This window comes from Salmo salar, chromosome ssa26 (genome assembly GCF_905237065.1).
Source record: "Salmo salar chromosome ssa26, Ssal_v3.1, whole genome shotgun sequence".
Classification (NCBI taxonomy): domain Eukaryota; kingdom Metazoa; phylum Chordata; class Actinopteri; order Salmoniformes; family Salmonidae; genus Salmo; species Salmo salar.
In genome coordinates this window covers 21,199,508-21,224,319 of record NC_059467.1, presented here as the reverse complement: position 1 = coordinate 21,224,319, position 24,812 = coordinate 21,199,508, and the positions used below count along the sequence as shown (strand labels likewise).

General features: G+C 45.0%; 1 protein-coding gene across 6 annotated transcripts in view; it reads right to left on the bottom strand.

The window, feature by feature from the left end:
* Nucleotides 1-24,812, bottom strand: part of LOC106587433 (E3 ubiquitin-protein ligase NEDD4-like) — a 55,455-nt gene that overhangs the window by 15,681 nt on the left and 14,962 nt on the right. The window contains exon 1 of one of the 6 annotated variants that reach the window (XR_006762288.1): nt 20,621-24,435. The exons of 2 other annotated variants lie outside the window; for them this stretch is intronic. Coding sequence is in view for 3 of the 4 variants with exons in the window: in XM_014175826.2 (XP_014031301.1) it covers nt 20,621-21,970 (1,350 nt within the window). In the remaining variant the exon portion in view is untranslated. Of the gene's footprint in view, nt 1-20,620; nt 24,440-24,812 lie in introns of those variants that run through there. 3 more of the 6 variants (XM_014175826.2, XM_014175822.2, XM_014175823.2) reach the window with 3 other exon arrangements.

Sequence of the window (24,812 nt, the reverse complement as noted above, 5' to 3'; positions counted from 1 at the left end):
AAAGTAGCCCTTTAATGCTGTGTATTCATATTCACTCAATTTTACATCCCGCAGGCTGTCCCAACATAGTGTAAAAGGTTATTGTAAGAGGCTGACACTAAAAGGTTGTATTTTACACCCATTTGAAGAGAAAAAAGGTTATTTATTTGTTTGATAAGATTGCAGATTTTCTCAGGGGACCCCATTTCAATTTCAGGGGATCCCACCCCAAGGTTTGAAACCACTGTATTAGACATGTGGATTGAATAATTCAGGGGTTATCAGCCCACAGTATAGCTAGAGCAGTAGATGTCTTAATATGTAGTTGTGGAGCAGTGTCCTTTCTAGGAAAGGTGATTCTGACTGAGTACGTCTCTAGAGAGGCTCCAACGTGACCACTGCTATAATGCAGTTACTGTAACATGTTCCTATGCAACATACATCACCCACCTCCCAACATCATCAACAACTGAAAACACAGTGTTGTGTGGGTCGGCTTCATGACCAAATAAACACCCTCGGCATATCAAACTGCCCAGCAGTGGTATGGAGACGGTTCAATTGAACGGATATAGACTGTTCCCCTCCTCTCATTCCTTCCCCATGCCTTTCCTTGGCAGTGAAGCCAAGACAAGCAGGCTTTGGAGAGTCCAGGTTGAGGGACAATGTACAGCCTGTGAAGGTGCTACTCTGAGCTCTGTGACATTCTCTCAGGAACATCACAGAGGGGACTTATTAAGGGATTAATCACATGCTTACTAACATCACTCAAAGACCTGTCAAACCAGCCATATCAAAATGACCAAGAGTGGAGTGTGTGATTGATCAAGTCAGAGGTGTATGGGAGCAAGAATGGTTTCTGGTGAAAATAAACTTAATTTCCATGTAAATCTATCAACCCAATCCCAAAAAGGTTTTAACTGCACTACAGACCAAAAGTATGTGGACACCTGCTCGTGGAAGATCTCATTCCAAAATAATGGGCATTAATTGCGTAAAATGGTGCCGGAGAAGAAGGCAGACGTTTTACGTGTCCCCAACCAATTGTGTTTTTTTGTTCATTTATTTGTAACTTATTTTGTACATAACGATGCTGCTACCGTCTCTTATGACCGAAAATAACTTCTGAACATCAGGACTGCGATTACTCACCACGGACTGGCAGAATCCTTTTATCCCCTTTAACGAGTCTGACGAGCCCGACGGGGACTATATACTGCTTTCTCGGGAACAGGCCCAGATCCCCGTGATTTGTGTGAAGATGAGGCGGAGAAAAAGGGGCCAGAGAGCGGGCTGCCTTCTGAGAATTCGTAGGCGATAGAATAAACCCCCACTTCCTTCCATTCTGCTAGCAAATGTGCAATCTTTGGAGAATAAAATCGATGACTTTAATGCAGGGAAACTTGAATCAGTTTTACCAAATTTCTTTCGGCATGTTAAATGTGCAACCAGAGGGAAAAAAACCTCTGGACCACCTTTACTCCACACACAGAGATGCATACAAAGCTCCTACTCGCCATCCATTTGGCAAATCTGACCATAATTCTATCCTCCTGATTCCTGCTTACAAGCAAAAATTAAAGCAGGAAGCACCGGTTACTAGATCAATTAAAAAAAAACTGGTCAGATGAAGCAGATGCTAAGCTACAGGACTGTTTTGCTAGCACAGACTGGAATATGTTCCAGGATTCCTCCGATGGCATTGAGGAGTACACCACATCAGTCATTGGCTTCATCAGTAAGTGCATCGATGACGTTGTCCCTACAGTGACCGTACGTACATACCCCAACCAGAAGCCATGGATTACAGGCAACATCCACATTGAGCTAAAGGCTAGAGCTGCCGCTTTCAAGGAGCGGGACACTAACCTGGAAGCTTATAAGAAATCCTGCTATGCCCACCGACGAACCATCAAACAGACAAAGCGTCAATACAGGACTAAGACCGAATCATACTACACCGGCTCTGACGCTCGTCGGATGTGGCAGGGCTTGCAAACCATTACAGAATACAAAGGGAAGCACAGTTGAAATCTACACAGTGACATAAGCCTACTAGACGAGCTAAACTACTTCTACGCTCGCTTCGAGGCAAATAACACTGACATGAGAGCACAAGCTGTTCCAGAAGACTGATCACGCTCTCCGCAGCCGATGTGAGTAAGACCTTTAAACAGGTCAACATTCACAAGGCCGCAGGGCCAGATGGATTACCAGGACGTGTACTGCGAGCATGCGCTGACCAACTGGCAAGTGTCTTCACTGACATTTTCAACCTCTCCCTGTCCGAGTCTTTAATACCAACATGCTTTAAGAAGACCACCATAGTGCCCGTGCCCAAGAACACTAAGGTAACCTGCCTAAATGACTACCAACGCGTAGCACTCATGTCTGAAGTCATAAAGTGCTTTGAAAGGCTGGTCATGGCACACATCAACACCATTATCCCAGAAACCCTAGAACCACTCCAATTTGCATACCACCCCAACAGATCCACAGATGATGCAATCTCTATTGCACTCCACACTGCCCTTTCCCACCTGAACAAAAGGAACACCTATGTGAGAACGCTATTCATTGACTACAGCTCAGCATTCAACACCATAGTGCCCTCAAAGCTCATCAATAAGCTAAGGATCCTGGGACTAAATACCTCCCTCTGCAACTGGATCATGGACTTCCTGACGGGCCGCCCCCAGGTGGTAAGTGTAGGTAACAACACATCCGCCACACTGATCCTCAACACAGGGGCCCCTCAGGGGTGCGTGCCCAGTCCCCTCCTGTACTCACTGTTCACTCATGACTGCACGGCCAGGCACAAATCCAACACCATCATTAAGTTTGCCGATGACACAACAGTGGTACGCCTGATCACCGACAACAACGAGACAGGCTACAGGGAGGAGGTCAGAGACCTGGCCGTGTGGTGCCAGGATAACAACCTCTCCCTCAATGTGATCAAGACAAAGGAAATGATTGTGGACTACAGGAAAAAAAGAGAACCGAGCACGTCCCCATTCTCATCAACGGGGCTGCACTGGAACAGGTTGAGAGCTTCAAGTTCCTTGGTGTCCACAATACCAACAAACTAACACGGTCCAAGCACACCAAGACAGTCGTGAACAGGGCACAACAAAACCTATTCCCCTTCAGGAGACTGAGAAGATTTGGCGTGGGTCCTCAGATCCTCAAAAGGTTTTACAGCTGCACCATCGAGAGTATCCTGACAGGTTGCATCACTGCCTGGTAGGGCAACTGCTCGGCCTCTGACCGCAAGGCATTACAGAGGGTAGAGCGTACGGCCCAGTACATCACCAGGGCCAAGCTTCCTGCCATCCAGGACCTCTACACCAGGCTGCGTCAGATGAAGGCCCTAAAAATCGAAGACACAAGCCACCCTAATCATAGACTGTTCTCTCTGCTACCGCACGGCAAGCGGTACCAGAGCGCCAAGTCTAGGTCCAAGAGGCTTCTAAACAGCTTCTACCCCCAAGCCATAAGACTCCTGAACACCTAATCAAATGGCTACGCAGATCTTTTGCATTACACCGCTGCTACTCTGTTATCATCTATGCATAGTCACTTAATAAAATATACATATACACACCGACATATTACCTCAACTAACTGGTGCCCATGCACATTGACTCTGTACTACTACCACCCCCCGTATATAGTCTCACTATTGTTATTTTACTGCTGCTCTTTAATTACTTGTTACTTTTATTAACTGCATTGTTGGTTAGGGGCTCGCAAGTAAGCATTTCACTGTAAGGTCTACACCTGTTGTACTTGGCGCATGTGACTAATAACATTTGATAATATGGAGTTGGTCCCACCCCTTTGCTGCTACAATAGCCTCCACTCTTCTGGGAAGGTTTTCCACCAGATGTTGGAACATCGCTGAGGGGACTTGCTTCCATTCAGTCCCGAAGCAAGCACCAGTTAGCCTGGAGCTAGCCTCGAGCTAGGCCCATCTCCCGGCTAGCCAAAGAGATCCACCAGCCAATTCTTGGGCTACAAAACCTCTTGCCAAATGGCCTGGACCCTTTACTGCTGACACGGAGCCCTGCCGATCCATCACGACTGGTCTGTCGTAACTGTCCGAGGTGGTTTCAACAGGCTCTTCCGTTGCGACGTCGCAGGATGCCCATCTGTTATCCCCGGCCCGCTAGCAGTCTGAATCGCCGTGTCTCCAGCTCGCCTAGCGTAGCAGCGACTACGGAATTGGCTCCCTGACTCAGAGTGCTACTCATTGTACCCTATGATCACTCGGCTACACATGCCTCTCCCTAATGTCAATATGCCTTGTCTATTGCGGTTTTGGTTAGTAATTGTCTTATTTCACTGTAGAGGCCCTAGCCCTGCCCAATATGCCTTAGATATCCCTTCTGTTCCACCCCCCACACATGCGGTGACCTAACCTGGCTTAACTGGTGCCTCTAGAGACAAAACCTCTCTTTGTCAGTCAATGCCTTTAGTTTACCTCCACTGTACTCACATCCTACCATACCCTTGTCTGTAAATTATACCTTGAATCTATTCTTCCGCACCCAGAAATCTGCTCCTTTTACTCTGTTCTGAACGCACCAGACGACCAGCTCTTTTAGCCTTTAGCCATACCCTTAGCCTACTCCTCCTCTCTTCCTCTGGTGATGTAGATGTTAACCCAGGCCCTGCAGCCCCCAGCACCACTCCCATTCCCCAGGCACTCTCATTTGTCGACTTCTGTAACCGTAAAAGCCTTGGTTTCATACATGTTAACATCAGAAGCCTCCTCCCTAAGTTTGTTTTATTCACTGCTTTAGCATACTCCACCAACCCTGATGTCCTAGCCGTGTCTGAATCATGCCTTAGGAAGGCCACCAAAAATCCTGAAATTTCCATCCCGAACTATAACATCTTCCGACAAGATAAAACTGCCAAAGGGGGCGGAGTTGCAATCTACTGCAGAGATAGCCTACAGAGTTCTGTCATACTATCCAGGTCTGTGCCCAAACAATTCAAGGTTCTACTTTTAAAAATCCACCATTCCAGAAACAAGGCTCTCACCGTTGCCGCTTGCTATAGACCCCCTTCAGTCTCCAGCTGTGCCCTGGACACCATATATGAATGGATTGCCCCCATCTATCTTCAGAGTTCGTACTGTTAGGTGACCTAAACTGGGATATGCTTAACACCCCAGCCATCCTACAATCTAAACTAGATTCCCTCAATCTCACACAAATGATTATGGAACCTACCAGGTACAACCCTAAATCCGTAACCATGGGCACCCTCATAGATATCATCCTGACCAACTTGCCCTCTAAATACACCTCTTTGTCTTCAACCAGGATCTCAGCGACCATTGCCTGCGTGCATGATGGGTCCGGGGTCAAACGACCACCCCTCATCACTGTCAAACGCTCCCTAAAACACTTCTACAAGCAGGCCTTTCTAATCGACCTGGTCCGGGTATCCTGGAAGGATATTGACCTCATCCCGTAAGTAGAGGATGCTTGGTTGCTCTTTAAAAAAGTGGTTTCCTTGCCATATTAAATAAGCATGCCCCATTCAAAAAACGTAGAACTAAGAACAGATATAGACCTTGGTTCACCCCAGACTTAACTGCCCTTGATTAGCACAAAAACATCCTGTGGTGTCATCGAATAGCCCCCGTGATATGCAACTTTTCAGGGAAGTCAGGAACCAACATACTCAGTCAGTTTGAAAAAGCTAGCCTTAGCTTTCCTAACAGAAATTTGCATCCTGTAGTACAAATTCCTAAAAGTTTTGGGACACTGTAAAGTCCATGGAGAATAAGAGCACCTCCTCCCAGCTGCCCACTGCACTGAGGCTAGGAAACTCTGTCACCACCGATAAATCTACATAATCAATCATTTCAATAAGCATTTTTCTACAGCTGGCCATGCTTTCCATCTGACTACCCTTACCCCGGCCAACAGCTCAGCACCCACTGCAGCAACTTGCCCAAGAACCCCCCGCCCCCGCTTCTCCTTCACCCAAATCATGACAGCTGATGTTCTGAAAGAGCTGCAAAATCTGGATCCCTACAAATCAGCTGGGCCAGACAATCTGGACCATCTCTTTCTAAAATTATCCGCCGAAATTTTTGTAACCCCTATTACTAGCTTGTTCATCCTCTCTTTCGTATGGTCTGAGATCCCCAAAGATCGGAAAGCTTCCGCGGTCATCCCCCTCTTCAAAGGGAGACACTCTAGATCCAAACTGTTATAGACCTATATCCATCCTGCCCGGCCTTTCTAAAATCTTCGAAAGCCAAGTAAACAAACAGATCACCGACCACTTCGAATCCCACCGTACCTTCTCCACTATGCAATCTGGTTTCCGAGCTGGTCAGCGGTGCACCTCAGCCACGCTCAAGGTCCTAAATGATATCATAACCGCCATCGATAAAAGACAGTACTGTGCAGCCATCTTCATCGACGTGGCCAAGGCTTTCGACTCTGTCAATCACCGCATTCTTATCGGCAGACTCAATAGCCTTGGCTTCTCAAATGACTGCCTCGCCTGGTTCACCAACTACTTCTCAGACAGAGTTCAGTGTGTCAAATCAGAGGGCCTGTTGTCCGGACCTCTGACAGTCTCTATGGTGGAGCCACAGGGTTCAATTCTAGGGCTGACTCTTTTCTTTGTATGATGTCAATGGTGTCGCTCTTGCTGCAGGCGATTCTCTGATCCACCTCTACGCAGAGGACACCATTCTGTATACATCTGGCCCTTCCTTGGACACTGTGTTAACAAACCTCCAAACGAGCTTCAATGCCATACAACTCTCCTTCCGTGGCCTCCAACTGCTTTTAAATGCTAGTAAAACTAAATTCATGCTCTTCAACCGATTGTTGCCCGCACCCGCCCGTCCGACTAGCATCACTACTCTGGACGGTTCTGACTTAGAATATGTGGACTACAAACAAAGCCTCCTTCACGCATGCTGCCAAACATACCCTTGTAAAACTGACTATCCTACCGATCCTTGACTTCGGCGATGTCATTTACAAAACAGCCTCCAACACTCTACTCAGCAAACTGGATGTAGTCTATCACAGTGCCATCCGTTTTGTCACCAAAGCCCCATGTACTACCCACCACTGCGACCTGTATGCTCTCGTTGGCTTGTCCTTACTACATACTCGTCGCCAAACCCACTGGCTCCAGGTCATCTATAAGTCTTTGCTAGGGTAAGCCCTGCCTTATCTCAGCTCACTGATCACCATAGCAACACCCACCCGTAGCACGCACTCCAGCAGGAATATTCCACTGGTCATCCCCAAAGCCAACACTTCCTTTGGCCGCCTTTCCTTCCAGGTCTCTGCTGCCAATGACTGGAACCCCCCCTCTAACTTTAAGCATCAGCTGTCAGTGCAGCTTACCGATCACCGTACCTGTACACAGCCAATCTGTAAATAGCACACCCAACTACCTCAACCCCATATTGTTATTTATCCTCTTGCTCTTTTCCACCCAGTATCTCTACTTGCACATCATCATCTGCACATCTTTCACTCCAGTGTTAATGCTAAATTGTAATTATTTCCCCTCTATAGCCTATTTATTGCTTACCTCCCTACATTTGTACACACCGTACATAGATTGATCTATTGTGTTATTGACTGTACGTTTGTTTATGTGTAACTGTTGTTTTTGTCGCACTGCTTTTCTTTATCTTGGCCAGGTCGCAGTTGTAAATAAGAACTTGAGAACGAGATTTCCACATGAGAACGCATTTCCACTGCTCCAGAGTTCAATGGTGGTGAGCTTGACACCATTCCAATCGACGCTTCGCATTGCTCATGGTGATCTTAGGCTCGTTTCCGGCTGCTCGGCCATGAAAACCCATTTCATGAAGCTCCCGACAAACAGTTCTTGTGCTGACGTTGCTTCCAGAGGCAGTTTGGAACTCGGTTAGTGAGTGTTGCAACCGAGGACAGACAATTTTCTGCGCTGTGCGCTTCAGCATTCACGTTCTATGAGCTTGTGTGGCCTACCAATTCGCGGCTGAGCCGTTGTTGCTCCCAGATGTTTCCACTTCACAATAAAAGCACTTACAATTGACTGGGGAAGCTCTAGCAGGGCAGAAATTTGACGTCCTGACTTGTTGGAAAGGTGGCATCCTATGACGGTGCCACGTTGAAAGTCACTGAGCTCTTCAATAAGGCCATATACTTCCAATGTTTGTCTCTGGAGATTGCATGGCTGTGTGCTCGATTTAATACACCTGTCAGTAATGGATGTGGCTGAAATAGCCGAATCCAGTAATTTGAAGGCATGTCCACATACTTTTGTACATATTGTGTATTTCTGACTAGGTCATAGCAATGATAATGTTATTTTCTCAAGTTTGCGAATCTTTACGAAGTCATCATCATTATTTCTATTTCCAAATATTGGATATACGGCATTGTGATTGTATTCAAAAAGAGAGGAAGTGTATGTGTATGATGGATTCAAAGCCACCAGACAAAAAGGCAGGCAAAAGTAGGCCAACTTAGAGGTTTTGTTGTTGGAATAAAACCATTTTTTTTAAAAAACAGTTTCCAGCTGGTGAAATAAGTCTGGATTTTAAAATGGGTAACTTTAAAACTGTCAAGTAAGAGCTCGGATTTCTTCACTCTAAAATATAAAACATGAACGTTTGTTATTGCTATTACCGAGCTAGGCTCAAATACACTCCAATTGACCAGTCATTAAAATATCTCAGCATTTAATGGTATACATAAAGGATAAAACAATTACAACTGACGAGATGAAACAAAGTTCATATTTCCTTCTGTTGAAGGAAATAATTTTGTTAGGGGATTTCAATACTGATGTTTACGAAAAGAATAGCCCAACCCACAATGTATTTATGCACTTTTGTAGATTACCAAATTCTAAAAGATCCCAACGGGACATGTGAAACAGTGCAAAGTACGATTGACTTAATATTGGTGTCTGAAAAATCTAAAATATCGCAGTAGAGTAATAGTATATGGAATCAGTGAACATTTTATTACATTTTGCACAAGGAGGATTTTTAAAGATATATTTAAGTGTCACAAAACCGTTTGAATCAGAGGACTCAAAAAATACTGTGTTGAAAAGTTTAGGGAGGAAGTGGGTAAAATTGACTGGTCACCTGTGCAAGATAGTGTAGGGGTAGACAGTGCCTGGGAAGTCTTTAAATGTAGATTCCTTGATCTGGTGAATGTGATGGCTCCCATTAGACGGGTCAGGGTAAAGCAGAGATCTGCCCTTGGTTTAATCATGAAATTCTAGAATCTATCCAAGCAAGGAATAAGGTCATTAAAAAATGTAAGAACTCTCAAGAGCAGCATGATTTTGTCCTATATAAACGTCACAGAAATTAAGCACAGAGCAGGATGGATGAAGCGAAGAGGGGTTACTTCGCTGAGAAAATAATTGAGAACAAAAAATACCCTAAAAAGCTTTGGAAATCATTTAAGGAACTAGGCTGTAGTAGTACTACCAAAAACAAACTAAAACAGTATTGGACTGAACATCAAGTGGGAGATGGTATATGAAAAAGCAGAGGTTGACAATTAATTCAACTCTTTTTTTTTTTTTTTTTTTACTTCTGTTGCCAGCAAGCTGGTTAGCAAGGTGCCCACCAGTTCTGGTTTGTATGGAAGCAACCAAGTCAAGAAGTATAATGTAGAGGTAGGGGTTCAGCAAAACTCTTTTTCTTTTGCAAAGGTAGAAACAGCCAAAATAGTCAGTATGCTGGCAGAGTTTAAAACGCTCCAAAGCCACAGGCCTGGATAATATTCCTGCAAGGTTTCTTATAGATTCTGCTGAGCAAATTGGCCCTTGTACTACGCATATCGTTAATCTCTCTCATGAACAAGGTACCTTTCCCAAATCTGACCCTGGGAATTATAGGCCTGTATCTATCCTCTGTAACGTCAAAAATCCTGGAGAGAGTTGTACATGAGCAAATGTATGAATATGTTAACAAACAGGGTCTAATGTATGATTTTCAGTCAGGTTTTAGAAAAACATACTCCACCGATTCATGTCTACTTTACTTAACTGACTTCATCAGGAAAGAGATTGATGAGGGAAATCTGTGTGGAATGGTACTGCTTGACCTACAGAAGGCCTTTGATACAGTTAACCACTGTCTCCTAATCTCCAAACTGGAGGCATGGGGTTAAGCAGTATCCCTCTAGGCTGGGTAAAGTCCTATTTATCAGGAAGGGAGCAAGTAGTAGAGGTTAATGGTTCACTGTCTCAGGCAAAACCAATGATTTGTGGCGTTGCGCAGGGGAGCGTGCTTGGGCCTCTGCTGTTTTTATTGTATATTAATGATATGAAAGATGCTTGTTCTTGCAGTCTTTTTTTTTATGCGGATGACTCTACACTTCTTGTGTCTCACAAAAGTAAAACTATGTTGGAGAGCATACTTAGCACAGAGCTTTCTAACATTAGCAAATGGCTTGGAGATAATACGCTCTCTCTGCACTTGGGGAAAACTGAAGAAATTATTTTTGGATCCAGACCTAAATTGTGTAGGTCGTCTGAAATCAGAGTGGAGTTAGGGGGTGAGGTGCTGACTACTAAAACCTCTGTTAGCTACTTGGTATGTATCCTTGATGGAAGCTTGGGAGGTGTGAGCATGGCCAATAAAGTGCTAGGGAAGGTTAATGCCAGGACTAAGTTTTTGGCTAGAAAGTCCAAGCTGCTTGATAAGGACTCCATGAAAGTGCTAGCTACTGCCCTTATTCAATGCCATTTTGACTATGCTAGTACTTCCTTGTTTGGGGGCTTATCTAAACTTATGAAGGGGAAGCTCCAGATAGCCCAGAATAAGCTGATCAGGGTAGTATTGAAGGTGAGTCCACATACTCACATAGGCAGGAGCTGCTTTCAGGAACTAAACTGGCTGCCTGTTGAGGCTAGGGTGTCCCAGATTAGACTAGGTTTGGTTTACAGATCGAAGATGGCATAGCAGTCAGACGTCTGTCTTTTCGTGCCCCTTGTATATATCTTTTTACATCTTTTTCTTCGCATATCTTTTTAAAATATTTTCCTAAACCTCAGCTTCTAAATACTCTCCTGCAACCCGCCTCACCCAATGTGGCGTGGTCTGTTTTTTTCTAAAGTATTTCTATTTACTTCGGATCTGGAATCCCTCAACTGAAGCTAGCCAGCTAACTACCTAGCAGCTATCAGTCAGCAAACCATTGCTAGCAGTCATCAGCCAACCTTTAGCTCGGAAAGCTCTCGCCAGTTCGAACAACGTGACTCAAACCAGAGCATAACGGACATATTATTATTATTTTTTCCCCCCCATATCCCCGGATTCCTACCGCAAACTCTGAACATTTTCATCTGAATCTAAGCAACTAGCTAACCGCAATCCCGGGTGACTACTCCTGGCTAGCGTTTCCATCCCGAAGCAACCACCAATTAGCCTGAAGCTAGCCCGGCCAGGGCTCCTGTGCTACCACCGAAGCCCACTCCTGGGCTACAATATCCGGACCCCTTCTCCTGCCGGTACGGGGCACGGAACCCCGCCGATCCTCTACGACTGCAATACCGACAATCTGCCCGAGGATTCCAACAGGCCCTTCAGGCGCGACGTCCGCTGAAGGCCCATTCTGCTAACCGCGGCCTACTAGCTACCTAGAGCTACTTGGAACCCTACTAATTCCATGACTGGTCTATCGACGTCACCGCACGAAGAGGCAAAAACAGACTTACCCCCATCGCAACGTCCCCCAAAGGCTAACTTGCGAGCCCCGGTCTGCCAACCGCGAGCCCCGGTCTGCCAACCGCGAGCCCCGGTCTGCCATCTGCTTGCTTGCTAACCCGGTCTGCTAACTGCTAGCTTGCCAGCCCCGGGTCTGCTAACTGCTAGCTTGTTTAGCCCCGGCCTACTAACTGTTAGCGTCGGCCAGCTAACTGTCAGAATCGCCGTGTCCCCAGTCAGCCCAACCACTCACTGGACCCATATGTTCACTTGGCTACACATGCCTCTCTCTAATATCAATATGCCTCGTCCATTACTGTCCTGGTTAGTGATTACTGTCTTATTTCACTGTAGAGCCTCTAGCCCTGCTCAATGTGCCTTAACCAACCATGAACGTTCCACCTCCTACATATGCGATGACATCACCTGGTTTAAACGTCTCTAGAGACTATATCTCTCTCATCATTACTCAATGCCTAGGTTTGCCTCCAATGTACTCACATCCTACCTTACCTTTGTCTGTACACTATGCCTTGAATCTATGTTATCGTGCCCAGAAACCTGCTCCTTTTACTCTCTGTTCCGAACGTGCTAGACGACCAGTTCGTATAGCCTTTAGCCGTACCCTTATCCTACTTCTCCTCTGTTCCTCTGGTGATGTGGAGATTAATCCAGGTACTGCAGTGCCTAGCTCCACTCCCACTCCCCAGGTGCTCTCATTTGTTGACTTCTGTAACCGTAAAAGCCTTGGTTTCATGAATGTTAACATTAGAAGCCTACTCCATAAGTTTGTTTTACTCACTGCTTTAGCACACTCTGCCAACCCTGATGTCTTAGCCGTGTCTGAATCCTGGCTTAGGAAAACCACCAAAAACCCTGAAATCTCCATCACTAACTATAACATCTTCCGCCAAGATAGAACTGCCAAAGGGGGCGGTGTTGCAATCTACTGCAAAGACAGTCTGCAGAGTTCTGTATTACTATCCAAGTCTGTGCCCAAACAATTCGAGCTTCTACTTCTAAAAATGCACCTTTCCAGAAACAAGTCTCTCACTGTTGCTGCTTGCTATAGACCTCCCTCTGCCCCCAGCTGTGCCCTCGATACCATATGTGAATTGATTGCCCCCATCTATCTTCTGAGCTACTAAGTGACCTAAACTGGGACATGCTTAACACCCCGGCCATCCTACAATCTAAGCTTGATGCCTTCAATCTCACACAAATTATCAATGAACCTACCAGGTACAACCCCAAATCCGTAAAAACGGGCACCCTCAGATGTCATCCTAACTAACTCGCCCTCCAAATACACCTCTGCTGTTTTCAATCAAGATCTCAGCGATCACTGCCTCATTGCCTGCATCCGTAATGGGTCTGCGACCAAACGACCACCCTTCACTGTCAAACGCTCCCTAAAAACACTTCTGCGAGCAGGCCTTTCTAATCGACCTGGCCAGGGTATCCTGGAATGACATTGACCACATCCCGTCAGTAGATGATGCCTGGCTATTCTTTAAAAGTGCCTTCCTCACCATCTTAAATAAGCATGCCCCACGCAAAAAAAATGTAGAACTAAGAATAGATATAGTCCTTGGTTCACTCCAGACCTGTCTGCCCTTGACCAGCACAAAAAAACATCCTGTGGCGTTCTGCATTAGCATCGAATAGCCTCCGTGATATGCAACTTTTCAGGGAAGTCAGGAACAAATATACACAGGTAGTTGGAAAAGCTAAGGCTAGCCTTTTCAAACAGAAATTTGCATCCTGTAGTACTAACTCAAAAAAGTTCTGGGACACTGTAAAGTCCATGGAGAAGAAGAGCACCTCCTCCCAGCTGCCCACTGCACTGAGGCTAGGAAATACTTACCACCGATAAATCCACTATAATTGAGAATTTCAATAAGCATTTCTCTACGGCTGGCCATGCTTTCCACCTGGCTACCCCGGTCAACTGCCCGGCACCCTCCACAGCAACCCGCCAAAGCCCCCACCATTTCTCCTTCACCCAAATCCAGATAGCTGATGTTCTGAAAGAGCTGCAAAATCTGGACCCATACAAATCAGCCGGGCTAGACAATCTGGACCTTCCCTTTCTAAAATGATCTGCCGAAATTGTTGCAACCCCTATTACTAGCCTGTTCAACCTCTCTTTCGTATCGTCTGAGATTCCCAAAGATTGGAAAGCTGCTGCGGTCATCCCCCTCTTCAAAGGGGGTGACACTCTAGACCCAAACTGCTACAGACCTATATCTATCCTACCCTGCCTTTCTAAGGTCTTCAAAAGCCAAGTTAACAAAACAGATTACCGACCATTTCGAATCCCACCGTACCTTCTCCGCTATGCAATCTGGTTTTAGAACTGGTCATGGGTGCACCTCAGCCACGCTCAAGGTCCTAAACAACATCATAACCGCCATCGATAAGAGAGATTACTGTGCAGCCGCATTCATCGACGTGGCCAAGGCTTTCTACTCTGTCAATCACCGCATTCTTATTGGCAGAGTTGACAGCCTTGGTTTCTCAAATGATTGCCTCGCCTGGTTTACCAACTACTTCTCTCATCGAGTTCAGTGTGTCAAATCGGAGGGCCTGTTGTCCGGACCTCTAGCAGTCTCTATGGGTGTGCCACAGGGTTAAATTCTCGGGCCGACTCTCTTCTCTGTTTTCATCAATGATGTTGCTCTTGCTGCTGGTGATTCTCTGATCCACCTCTACGCAGATGACACCATTCTGTATACTTCTGGCCCCTCTTTGGCCACTGTGTTAACTAACCTCCAGGCGAGCTTCAATGCCATACAACTCTCCTTCTGTGGCCTCCAACTGCTCTTAAAACGCAAGTAAAACTAAATGCATGCTATTCAATCGATCACTGCCCGCACCTGCTTGCCCTTCCAGCATCACTACTCTGGACGGCTCTGTGCCATCTGTTTTGTCACCAAAGCCCCATACACTACCCACCATTGCGACCTGTACGCTCTCGTTGGTTGGCCCTCGCTTCATACTCGTCGCCAAACCCACTGGCTACAGGTTATCTACAAGTCTCTGCTAGGTAAAGCCCCGCCTTATCTCAGCTCACTGGTCACCATAACAGCATCCACTCGTAGCACGCGCTCCAGCAGGTATATCTCACTGGTCACGCCCAAAGCCAATTCGTCCTTTGGTCGTCTTTCCTTCCAGTTCTCTGCTGCCAATGACTGGAACGAACTGCAAAAATCTCTGAAGCTGGAGACTCATATCTCCCTCACTAGCTTTAAGCACCAGCTGTCAGAGCAGCTCACAGATCACTGCACATAGCCCATCTGTAAACAGCCCATCTACCTACCTACCTCATCACCATACTGTATTTATTTATTTCTTGCTCCTTTGCACCCCAGTATCTCTACTTGCACATTCAACTTCTGCACATCTACCATTCCAGTGTTTAATTGCTATATTGTAATTACTTCGCCACCATGGCCTATTTATTGCCTTAACTTACCTAATTTGCACTCACTGTATATAGACTTTTTGTTTTATTTTGGTTCTACAGTATTAATGACTATGTTTTGTTTATTCCATGTGTAACTCTGTTGTATGTGTCGAATTGCTATGCTTTATCTTGGCCAGGTCGCAGTTGTAAATGAGAACTTGTTCTCAACTAGCCTACCTGGTTAAATAAAGGTGAAATAAAATAAAAATACAGGAGTATTTATGGTCCTGCACTCAGATATCTAAGTGATTACTTTCCTCGTGTTAGGGATGTACACAATCACAGCACCAGATCAGGTGTAGCTGATGTGTGCTTATACAGGTTCAGAAGTAATGCTGGGAAAGGTACTTTCTTGTATACTGGAGCCTCAGAATGGAATGAGTTGCCTCTGTCCATAAAAACATCATCCTCTCTGGGCAGCTTTAAAAATAAAGTAAAAATATGTTTGATGTCTTCTGTGCCCATATGAATGACATTTATGATGTAACTGGAATGATGAGATAGATGTTGTTCCTCTGTTTTTTATTTTTTATTTCACTGCCATACTGTGAAGGGCATTTTCAAGTTCTGTGTGTGCTTTTTTTCTAAAATGGTCGAATTAATAAACTAAACTAAAACATTTAGTCCACTTCAAAAGGTAGTGTTTCTAAATGTATATTTCTTGCCTGACTCAATGTCTGAACTGGTTTTCAAAAACAAATGTACGGAAGGCCTCCACACAAACAGAGCAGTAAACAGTCCATCCAAAATGTGAAAGTACTAGACTATATTACTCATTATCTTCCTCTTCTTCAATGCCCTGGTTCTCTCAGGAAAACACATCAAATGTTGAAAATTAAGGTCAAACCACAAAGTAGAGGAATTCTCTCTCTCGGTCTCTGGAGCCCCGGTGTGGTGGATATATTATCTTGTCATAAAGAATGTCCTTTCAAAAAAAAAAAGAAAAGTTCAATAATGAAAATAGAAAACAATGAAAAAGCTGTGTAGAATTCTGAATAAGTGCAGCTCCTACTAAACAGACCTTTCCCATTATAGGGTAGAGAAAGGCTGGAGTGATTTGTTTTGATGAGGTTTATCAGATAAAACATCCACTTACCGGTATGTATAAAAAATAATTATAAGTACAAGAATGCTTTGCAATTAGCCTCTGTTTTTAAGCCTCAGTTGTGATGGTAATGTAAGGGAAAGGATGGCCTTGGCCAAGTGTTTCAACTGCAAGGAGTTCGTTAATGGTCTGTGCAGGAGAAGAGGACAATTTTCTGCTCCATGGAGAGAGTCTGCCTGCCAACAAACCACCTCAGAGAGGGACAAAGCTGGGTCTGCATGTGGGGTCCTCTGGTCTGGATGCACCTGCTCTGCAGCCACTCTGCCACAAAACAAAGCCCCTTCCTGTAGCAGCTTCCAAAACCTCAGCTTGCAGAAAAACTGGGTCAGCCAGGCATACTGTTCTGCTCAAACGTCCATACACGTATCCATGGACATTAAGTGTGCCTCTCAACATGGAAAACAAGACGAATCACATAATCTTTTCTCATCTTAAAAACTGTTTCCATACGCTCTACTCACTTTGTATTTATTCTCTCTACTGAAGCTAAATCCATCAAGACAAGAGGTCTTATACACATTTGTATTTTTGCCTCAGATCTCGATAAGATCACAGGCCAGATAAAAAAGGTAAGAGTTCAGGGGGAACAAATTACACAATTTTGATAGTAAACCTTGTGACCTTGATAGTGATCTAAGGCAATTTAGAAAAAAACCTGTTCTGGTGCTCTGATGCATCAAAAAAAGAACAAAAACATACATGTTGTCAATGTTCCCTCTAACGTTCGCCCCCAGAACTGCCAAGCAGAAGAAATATCAGCCTGCGCAGAGAAGCACGAGATTGAACTTCACTCAACTTTCTAGAGTTCTCCCCATTATTTAACAATATCAACATGTCCCTTTACTGTGGGAATTGTGATCGAATCAATGCAAGAGCCACTTTCAATGCAACATAACAAAACAAAAAGAATTAGTATGCAAAACTAACTATGCAAGAGATTTTGTTGGCAGAGCACATCGGAGTAGGATTTCTATTGCATTGACAGGCACGACTCAGGCCTGCACTCTATACAGACCGGTCCGCCATAACCAATCAGAGCTGCAGTAGACCTATATGCAAATCGACCATTGCCATATTTGGATTTGTGCCATTCACTTTGAACTGGACTGTTTTACAGCATGAACGATTATTATGCGCTTGTTTTGAGATCAAAGCGAGCCACGTGTGTAGCCACGTGTGTACATTTGTTCATATTCTTTGCTAGTTAGTGATTTATTAGCCCAGTTATAGCTAATTTGTAGTCAGAAATGTGGAAGTGATTGCTTCCTACAAGAGCACAAAATGTGAACATTTATAGCCATCTTTGAAAAGCAAGTCAGGTAAAGAGCTTTTTTTTTTATGTCTTAAAGGGCCAGCGTTGTATTTTGAGACAGGCTTGAATAAGCTAAGTAGCCAATAGGCAGAGGGTAGCATAATGTGTCTGATTCTCTGTAATAATGGTATGGGAATAATAATGCATTTATTTTGTAAAGTGGTTTCTTGCAACAAACAAAATGTTCAGTCACCACCTCATTTGAAGGACAAGTGGATAAACAGGTTAATGTCAAGCCCTGCATGTTTTTTTCCAAAAGTCTCATGGAATGTAGGCCTTCTGTAGGCTGAATGATAGAACCTCTGTTTCCATGTTAAAATGTTATCTGATGCATTTTCTCTATAGGTTTGTTTATGGTAGGCCTAGATTATGATCAAATAGTCACAGTAGCCTACCTGGTCACTGTTAAAACAGTAAATTAAAGGGGGTACAACCTAAGTGTTCACAACGGAAGTTGCAGAGAATTTTCACAACGTTGAAGTTTGTGCTCATCAGACCTGAAATTTGCTCAGTGCCGCAAAAATTAGAGGGAACAACGCATGCGGTCACCTGCTATTCATTTTCAGTGGAGTCCGATTACTGTAGTTAACCCAGCTTGGTCCTGGAAAAGTGTTTGCCAACAGCTATGCTACTGTAGAGTATCTGTACACATGACATCGAAAGGAAAAGCAGGTAATTCTTGCATCATCCAGGACAACACTCAGATGGGATGCATATAACGAGCATGACCTTTGAACTCTTGAAATTCACTGCCTGGGGACTGATCGTCATGATTAGGGAGATTCAATGTTTACATTATGAGACTGTCATTCATCTCATTCTCCTTTTCTTCATTATTGTGCTTGGTGTCTTGTTTATCCTCTGTGTTTGGCCACAACACTGAGCTGATCCTGGGGCTGCTACTCTTTAAACAACCAAATAGGGATTAAGGTGTATCGATTGACCAGGAGAAATCAGTCACTTATCAGGCTCAGTGAGGTATCAGGGCTCAGATCAAGATGGTGCTTAGCCTTGTCAATGTCCAAAAGGCATATGGTCAGCTCACGAGAGATGGGAAAGGGACACAGAGGCAGAGGGAAGAAGAGAGTGGGAAAGACAGAACGAGAGAGACAAAGTAAGGAGGGAGGAGATGTAGCCACAGTGGAGGCCATGTGGGCTCGCCTCTGATTCCAACAACAAAGCTCTCTCCACGTGGCTAAACCACACTGGCACAATTCTGGCAGCACGCCTTTGTCTTCCTTCTCTTCACGCTCCACTGACAGGCTACACATACACCAGCGTTTTGAGTATCTACTTTTCCCTACATCAGAGATAACTCTTACTTTGAGACAGAGTCAAAATACAGGAACATATGGCATCAGTCAGCCCTCTTGAAATGGCACAAGCCATTGCCAGGCAACAGTACTGATTGGAGCTAATTAAAGTTGAATATACCAGTCAAAAATGTCAAAAGTGTCCTGTGGAATAAATGTAATAAACATGTTTTGCAACTGTTATTCAGATTATGTTTCCAGAGGAGCTTCTCTAAGAGGCCATCACTGGATTAAAATAAGTCATAAAAACAGGAGCACTGATGCTTATGACCTGCTGGGCTTAAGCAAAAGGTATGGAGCGGAGGGGATCTCATGTCCTAAATGAGATTATATAAGAGTTCAGCTGTTATAAAAGGTTACAGCTCTGGCTAATTGCTGGTGCAGGTCTTACTTGACAAGCTGGTAAATGCAAAGAGGGAGATGGAGCGAGGGTTGCATGAGTGATAGAGGGGGAGGACTGACACATGATGCTTTACAAACACGGTCTAGCAGGGGGACCCACGAGGAAGGGAACACACCATCCTTTTACTGTAAAAGGCTCCGTCGCCAAACACCCACTACCTACATAACATGATCCCCAGGCCTGCGGATAGCTGGCATAACTGAGCGCTACTCTAGTATCACATTGTTCAATTTGAATTCATAGGACTGGTCAGTGCAACAGCGGGCCAGACTATCTGGAGTCGGGGGGAATATTTCAGAGGAGCTTTATTTATAGCGAGGGGGGGCTGATTTTCTCGCAACTAAATTTAGCCAGGGGTAAATACTTAAACTGATTACTCAAAGCGTTAATAGAATAATAAAAACGGAGAACCCCTCTTAACCAAAGCACGTGTGTACACAAACACACGCACTCACAAGGCCGCCGCAGACAAGTATCACATGAGGGAGGCTTTCTTTTCTCTCTCTTTTAGCATTTTCCTGGGTTCAAGTATGTTAATGGTTTACTGTTATACAACTGAATACCTTTGAATGTTCGTCCACATTGGGCTTGTTAATCGCATGACTTAGCTGTAGCTGTCTTCTCAGTTACTGAACTTAGCTTCTGCTTGCTCGCAGGGAGCCCAAAGGTTGAGTAAACAGAGCAACATGTAGGGTACAGACTACATATGGCATCAGAAATTAAGAGAGGTAGCGTTGAGAAATTAAGGAGGAGGCATTATCAAATGGACATCACTGAAAGTTACACACAAACTCTCAGCCATCTCTCTTAGAGAGTAGGTTTAGTGCTTTACTACATTTTAGTCATTTAGCAGACGCTCTTATGCAGAGCGACTTACAGTAGTGAATGCATACATTTCTTTCTGTACTGGTCCCCCGTGGGAATCGAACCCACAACCCTGGCGTTGCAAACACCATGCTCTACCAACTGAGCCACACGGGACCTAAACAGCACAATATATTTAAAATGGAAACTAACGGAGCATTTCATATACGCCATCTTATGGGTGACGGACATAACAAGTAAAACATAAATACCCCACTTTGTGGTGTTCACTATCTCTATTTATTGAGGTTAGAAGTGAACGGTACAAATACAGACCAACCACAATGAGCCAATACACTATCACACTACACAGCTGAAAACATCAATTCCATAAGTTAACCAATAAACGGACCACCCGTTCTACTACATTTTGCCAAAGCATAGGCCTAATTTCTCTCTATTCTCAGCCCTGCTAAGCTCCTATCCTACCCCACCCAGTGAAGGAAAAAAACTCACCGTGGTCTTTCTTGCAGGGCTCTTTTGTATGTGATCCCTTTTGTGGTTAGTGTTTACATCAATGACAGGGCTAGAGACCCTTGCCCCAGAGCCATGGGACACATGGATGTGCACATGTGGAGAGTTACCTAGTTTTTGGTTGGAAACGTGACATGAAATACCAGTTTTATGGTAGGGGACTTCCAGAGAAAAGCTCCTTTGTAAGGCATGATGACAATGGTTTTCCTCAGGCATTTCCTGTCCATTTCCATTGTCTGCGCGACCGGCACTGTGGCTCCTCTCTGAAAGTTTAGCTGAGGGGAGCAAGCAAGCCGAGGTGCTGCGAAACAGCTTAATGTGGCGAGGGCCACATTCACCCTCCGATTGAGGGGTCTGGGTTGGAGATTCAGGACATTCAACATTGACTGTTGTTCTGTTTGTAGATGCCTTCCCAGACATTAGTCGCTGGTGGGCAAAGTGCAGTAGCACACTGGAGTGTCGGTCTAAATTTTCCGAGCGGTCAGTCTTCTCACACTCCTCCATTTTGTCTTTAGGTTTATCCGGAAGGAGAACGTTAAAATGCACCATGGGCCTGGCGTCTCTGAACTCCACTGACGGAAAGCTGCTCTTAGAGAGTCGCAGGCCGTTCATCGCCGTGGCGATGGACGCTTTCGAGGTACCCGTCTCGTCCTCCTGCAGGGGCTCACTGGGGGACAACTGGAGCTGGTGAGAAGTCTGGTAGGAGCCCCTGACTGGAGGCAGGGAGGGTAGAGCCACAGGGCTGACCGGGGAGGCTGGTGGTGTATTACAGGGGCTCCGTGGAAATATAACTAGGGAGGAGCAGCGTCTCAGGGGGACCCTGGCTTTCCTACGGGGCAGACTCCTCTCCTGGGCTGCCCTACGCTGATCTGGGAGCTCTGGCTCAAAGATGCTGCTGCTGCTGCAGTAGCCTGCGTCGCTGGCCGTGCTGCTTCTACAGGAGCCCCCATCTGAGCCACTGCCCGCTCCCACCTCACCGACCCCTGGCTCCCCGCCCTCAGTGCTGTTCTCCAGCTCTCCATTCAGCTTGCCACGGGGCTGCAGGGAGATCTGCAGAGTACTCTTCTTGCTGCCGCTGCCGGTGTTCACCTTGGGTATAAATACTGATGAATAGCGCTGTAAATTACCGTACTCCGGTGACAGGGGAGGCAAAGCCAAGGCTAGCTGCCCTGGAATCATCTTCATGTGGACAGAGCTGTGTGCTAGGCTCTCTGTGGGGCTGCGGGTTGACACACAGAGACCACTCTCCTCACCATGGCTGCTCAGGCTCTCTGACAGAGGATCCGTGTTGCTTCTCCTCGACGCAAAGTGCAAGCGGAGCCGACGTGCCATTCGTCTAACGCTCTAATCCCTGGGAGCCAGTAGTGAGCATGGCAAGAGACCTGCTGGGGAGGAAAAACGAACGGCGGCAACTTCTCAGAGTCCCGTTCTGCTCTGTGATTACAATCATTAGCGGCTGCACATAGCCAAAATAGCTCTGGTGACAACCTACATTCCTCTCAGGGCTGCTCTGTAAGGCTAGCAGTCAGGGGAGGTCAGGTGCTCTTCTGTGGAGCCACGACCCAAACGCACAAGCCCCTCAGACTGAAGTAACCCCAGTGGTCTGCCTCTTTAAGGAGCTGAACTCAACCCAGTCACAGAGAGCTGCACAAAGGCTTTAAAGGGCAGAACTCCCATTCCAGCCAAACCTCAGCCTTGTCGCAACTGTGCCTTCTGAAATATAGACAGACCGTTTCCGACACCCCCCTGCCTCTTCCAAAAGCCCCACTCCTCCTGGTCACCTCACTAGAAACAAGAACACAGGAGTCTCTTCGGCATGGAGAAATGTTCATTTCGGTTTCAGGCCACTCACTCAAGACTCTGGCGCTACTGGCTCCCAGCAGCAGCTATGCTTCTAATGTTTCTCCTGCGCTGTGCCCCCACACATATTTTTACCCACTGGTATTGAATTACAGGAAATCAAGAGGAATGAGTTTCAGCAAATTCTATATGAAACTGAGGAATGGGTGTCCTAATACACACACACTTTTTTTGTATTAATATTTTGGCAGGTGAGCCCTGTAGATAAAAAAATATACCTATACAAAAAAAGCACAATATACACGTTCATCATAAAAAACAAATCCACACAATCATACACCCAATGCAATCATAAAAAACAAATAAGTTCAAGGGTCCCCTAACAGCAGTCTGAAAAATCCTAGAGGCACCAATTCCCCCAATTTCAGGGTGTTTTGGAGATTGTTCCACATGTAAGGTGCAGAAAAATGAATAGCATCCATACTGGGAAACCACCGTGGCCGGGGAAATATGTAGGGAAGATACTGGTTGTTATTACAAACTGCAAGTCAGAAAACTCATAAACTGAATGCTTGAGTCCCTCGGCAGCACTTTGAAGCGCAGATAAAGACATGAAAGCTTCAGCTAATGGCACTGTACAAAAACGAAGAATTGAAAAAGAACAAAGGGCTGGAAATTGTAATAAAGAATTATCTACAAACTAGGGATGGAAAACATGTCACTTTCCATTAAAACGATAACAAAATTCATAAAGCTCGACTCTTCCTAACTTTCCCCAGGCCTTTATAGCCTACAAAAAATAATATGTTTTGTGGTAACTGCACTGTGATTTGAATTTTGGGGGGGGGGAAATAGCGGTTAGATCCCAGGTTCGTTTTCACGTTTAAACATTCACACCTACTACAAACAAACTTCACTCCTACAGTAGCTCGGCACATAAGTAGGCAACTATAGAGAGCTTAATTTGATGTATAAAGCAGCTATGAAAAACAAAGGGATATATGTGACAATCACCTGTCATTCGACACCTCATGTAACAGCCAGTAGTTGGTTTAATTCCCGCTATGCGTCATTGACATTCCACTCCATATCAACCAAAAGCTATTGTGTGAGGCTGGGGCTATTCTGGGGCATTACTGTCAGCCTGGCCTGCAGCAGGTCAGTTCCATACTGTAATGCTATGAAAGTGGCACAGGCTGGATGTGATAATGACTCACCAGTTAAGACTGACGCAGTCAGGGCGCCCACGTCACACCACGTGCCACATAGTGATTATTCCCACAACAACCCATGATGGGCATATCAGGAAATCTCAGGAGCCACTAAAGTATCAACACTGATATATTGTGTACATGTACAGTAGGTTAAGATCTGCGCAAATCTTCTATTGATATCAATTAATTATAATTTACATGAAAGTCTGAGTCAGGCCTACATGGCGTGTCTTAAGTTTGGATGAGGCTCCGTGTTTGCACAACTTTACACACTTAGATGTGAGACTATCCTGGGTATCAGTCAGCAGTACTCCTGTCACTCCATGCCATCAACAGCAGCTAGGCCAGAGCCGTGGCTAGTTAGCCCCACATAAGTATTCAGCTATGTGGCCGTTGGCAAAACAATAACGCTACTAAAACAATCACTGCTTGGTCATACTTGAGTTAGTTTAATGTGTTCAGAACCAAATAGCCTACCTTTCACTCTTAATAAGACCCAATGGGATATTCTATTTCCAATACCTGGATTTAATGGAGACAAATTGCTATGAAAAAGGTATACTAGTATTCATGACAAATTAAAACATAGGTCTGTGCTTTTGGACAAAACACCAGTGTTAACAACCTAGGTCTAGACTAAAATGTTACTGAGGCAGTGACATACACACAAACATACCTTTATGTATTGTAGGTCATATGTGCAACTGGCATTCACTGCTTAATACTGGTCAGTAGACCTCATGAAATAGAGGTAACTGGGTCATTCAAAATATGTGTATGTGACAATTACAGAGACCAGAAATAAACAAATGAAATAGAGGTCGACCGATTAATCGGAATGGCCGATTTCAAGTTTTCATAACAATCGGTAATCAGCATTTTTGGACACCGATCATGGCCGATTACATTGCACTCCACGAGGAGACTGCGTGGCAGGCTGACTACCTGTTATGCGAGTGCAGCAAGGAGCCAAGGTAAGTTGCTTGCTAGCATTAAACGTATCTTATAAAAAAACAATTAAATCTTAACATAATCACTAGTTAACTACACATGGTTGATGATATTACTAGTTTATCTGGCTTGTCCTGCGTTGCATATAATCGATGCGGTGCTCATTGAATCACAGCCTACATCGCCAAATGGGTGATTTAACAAGCGCA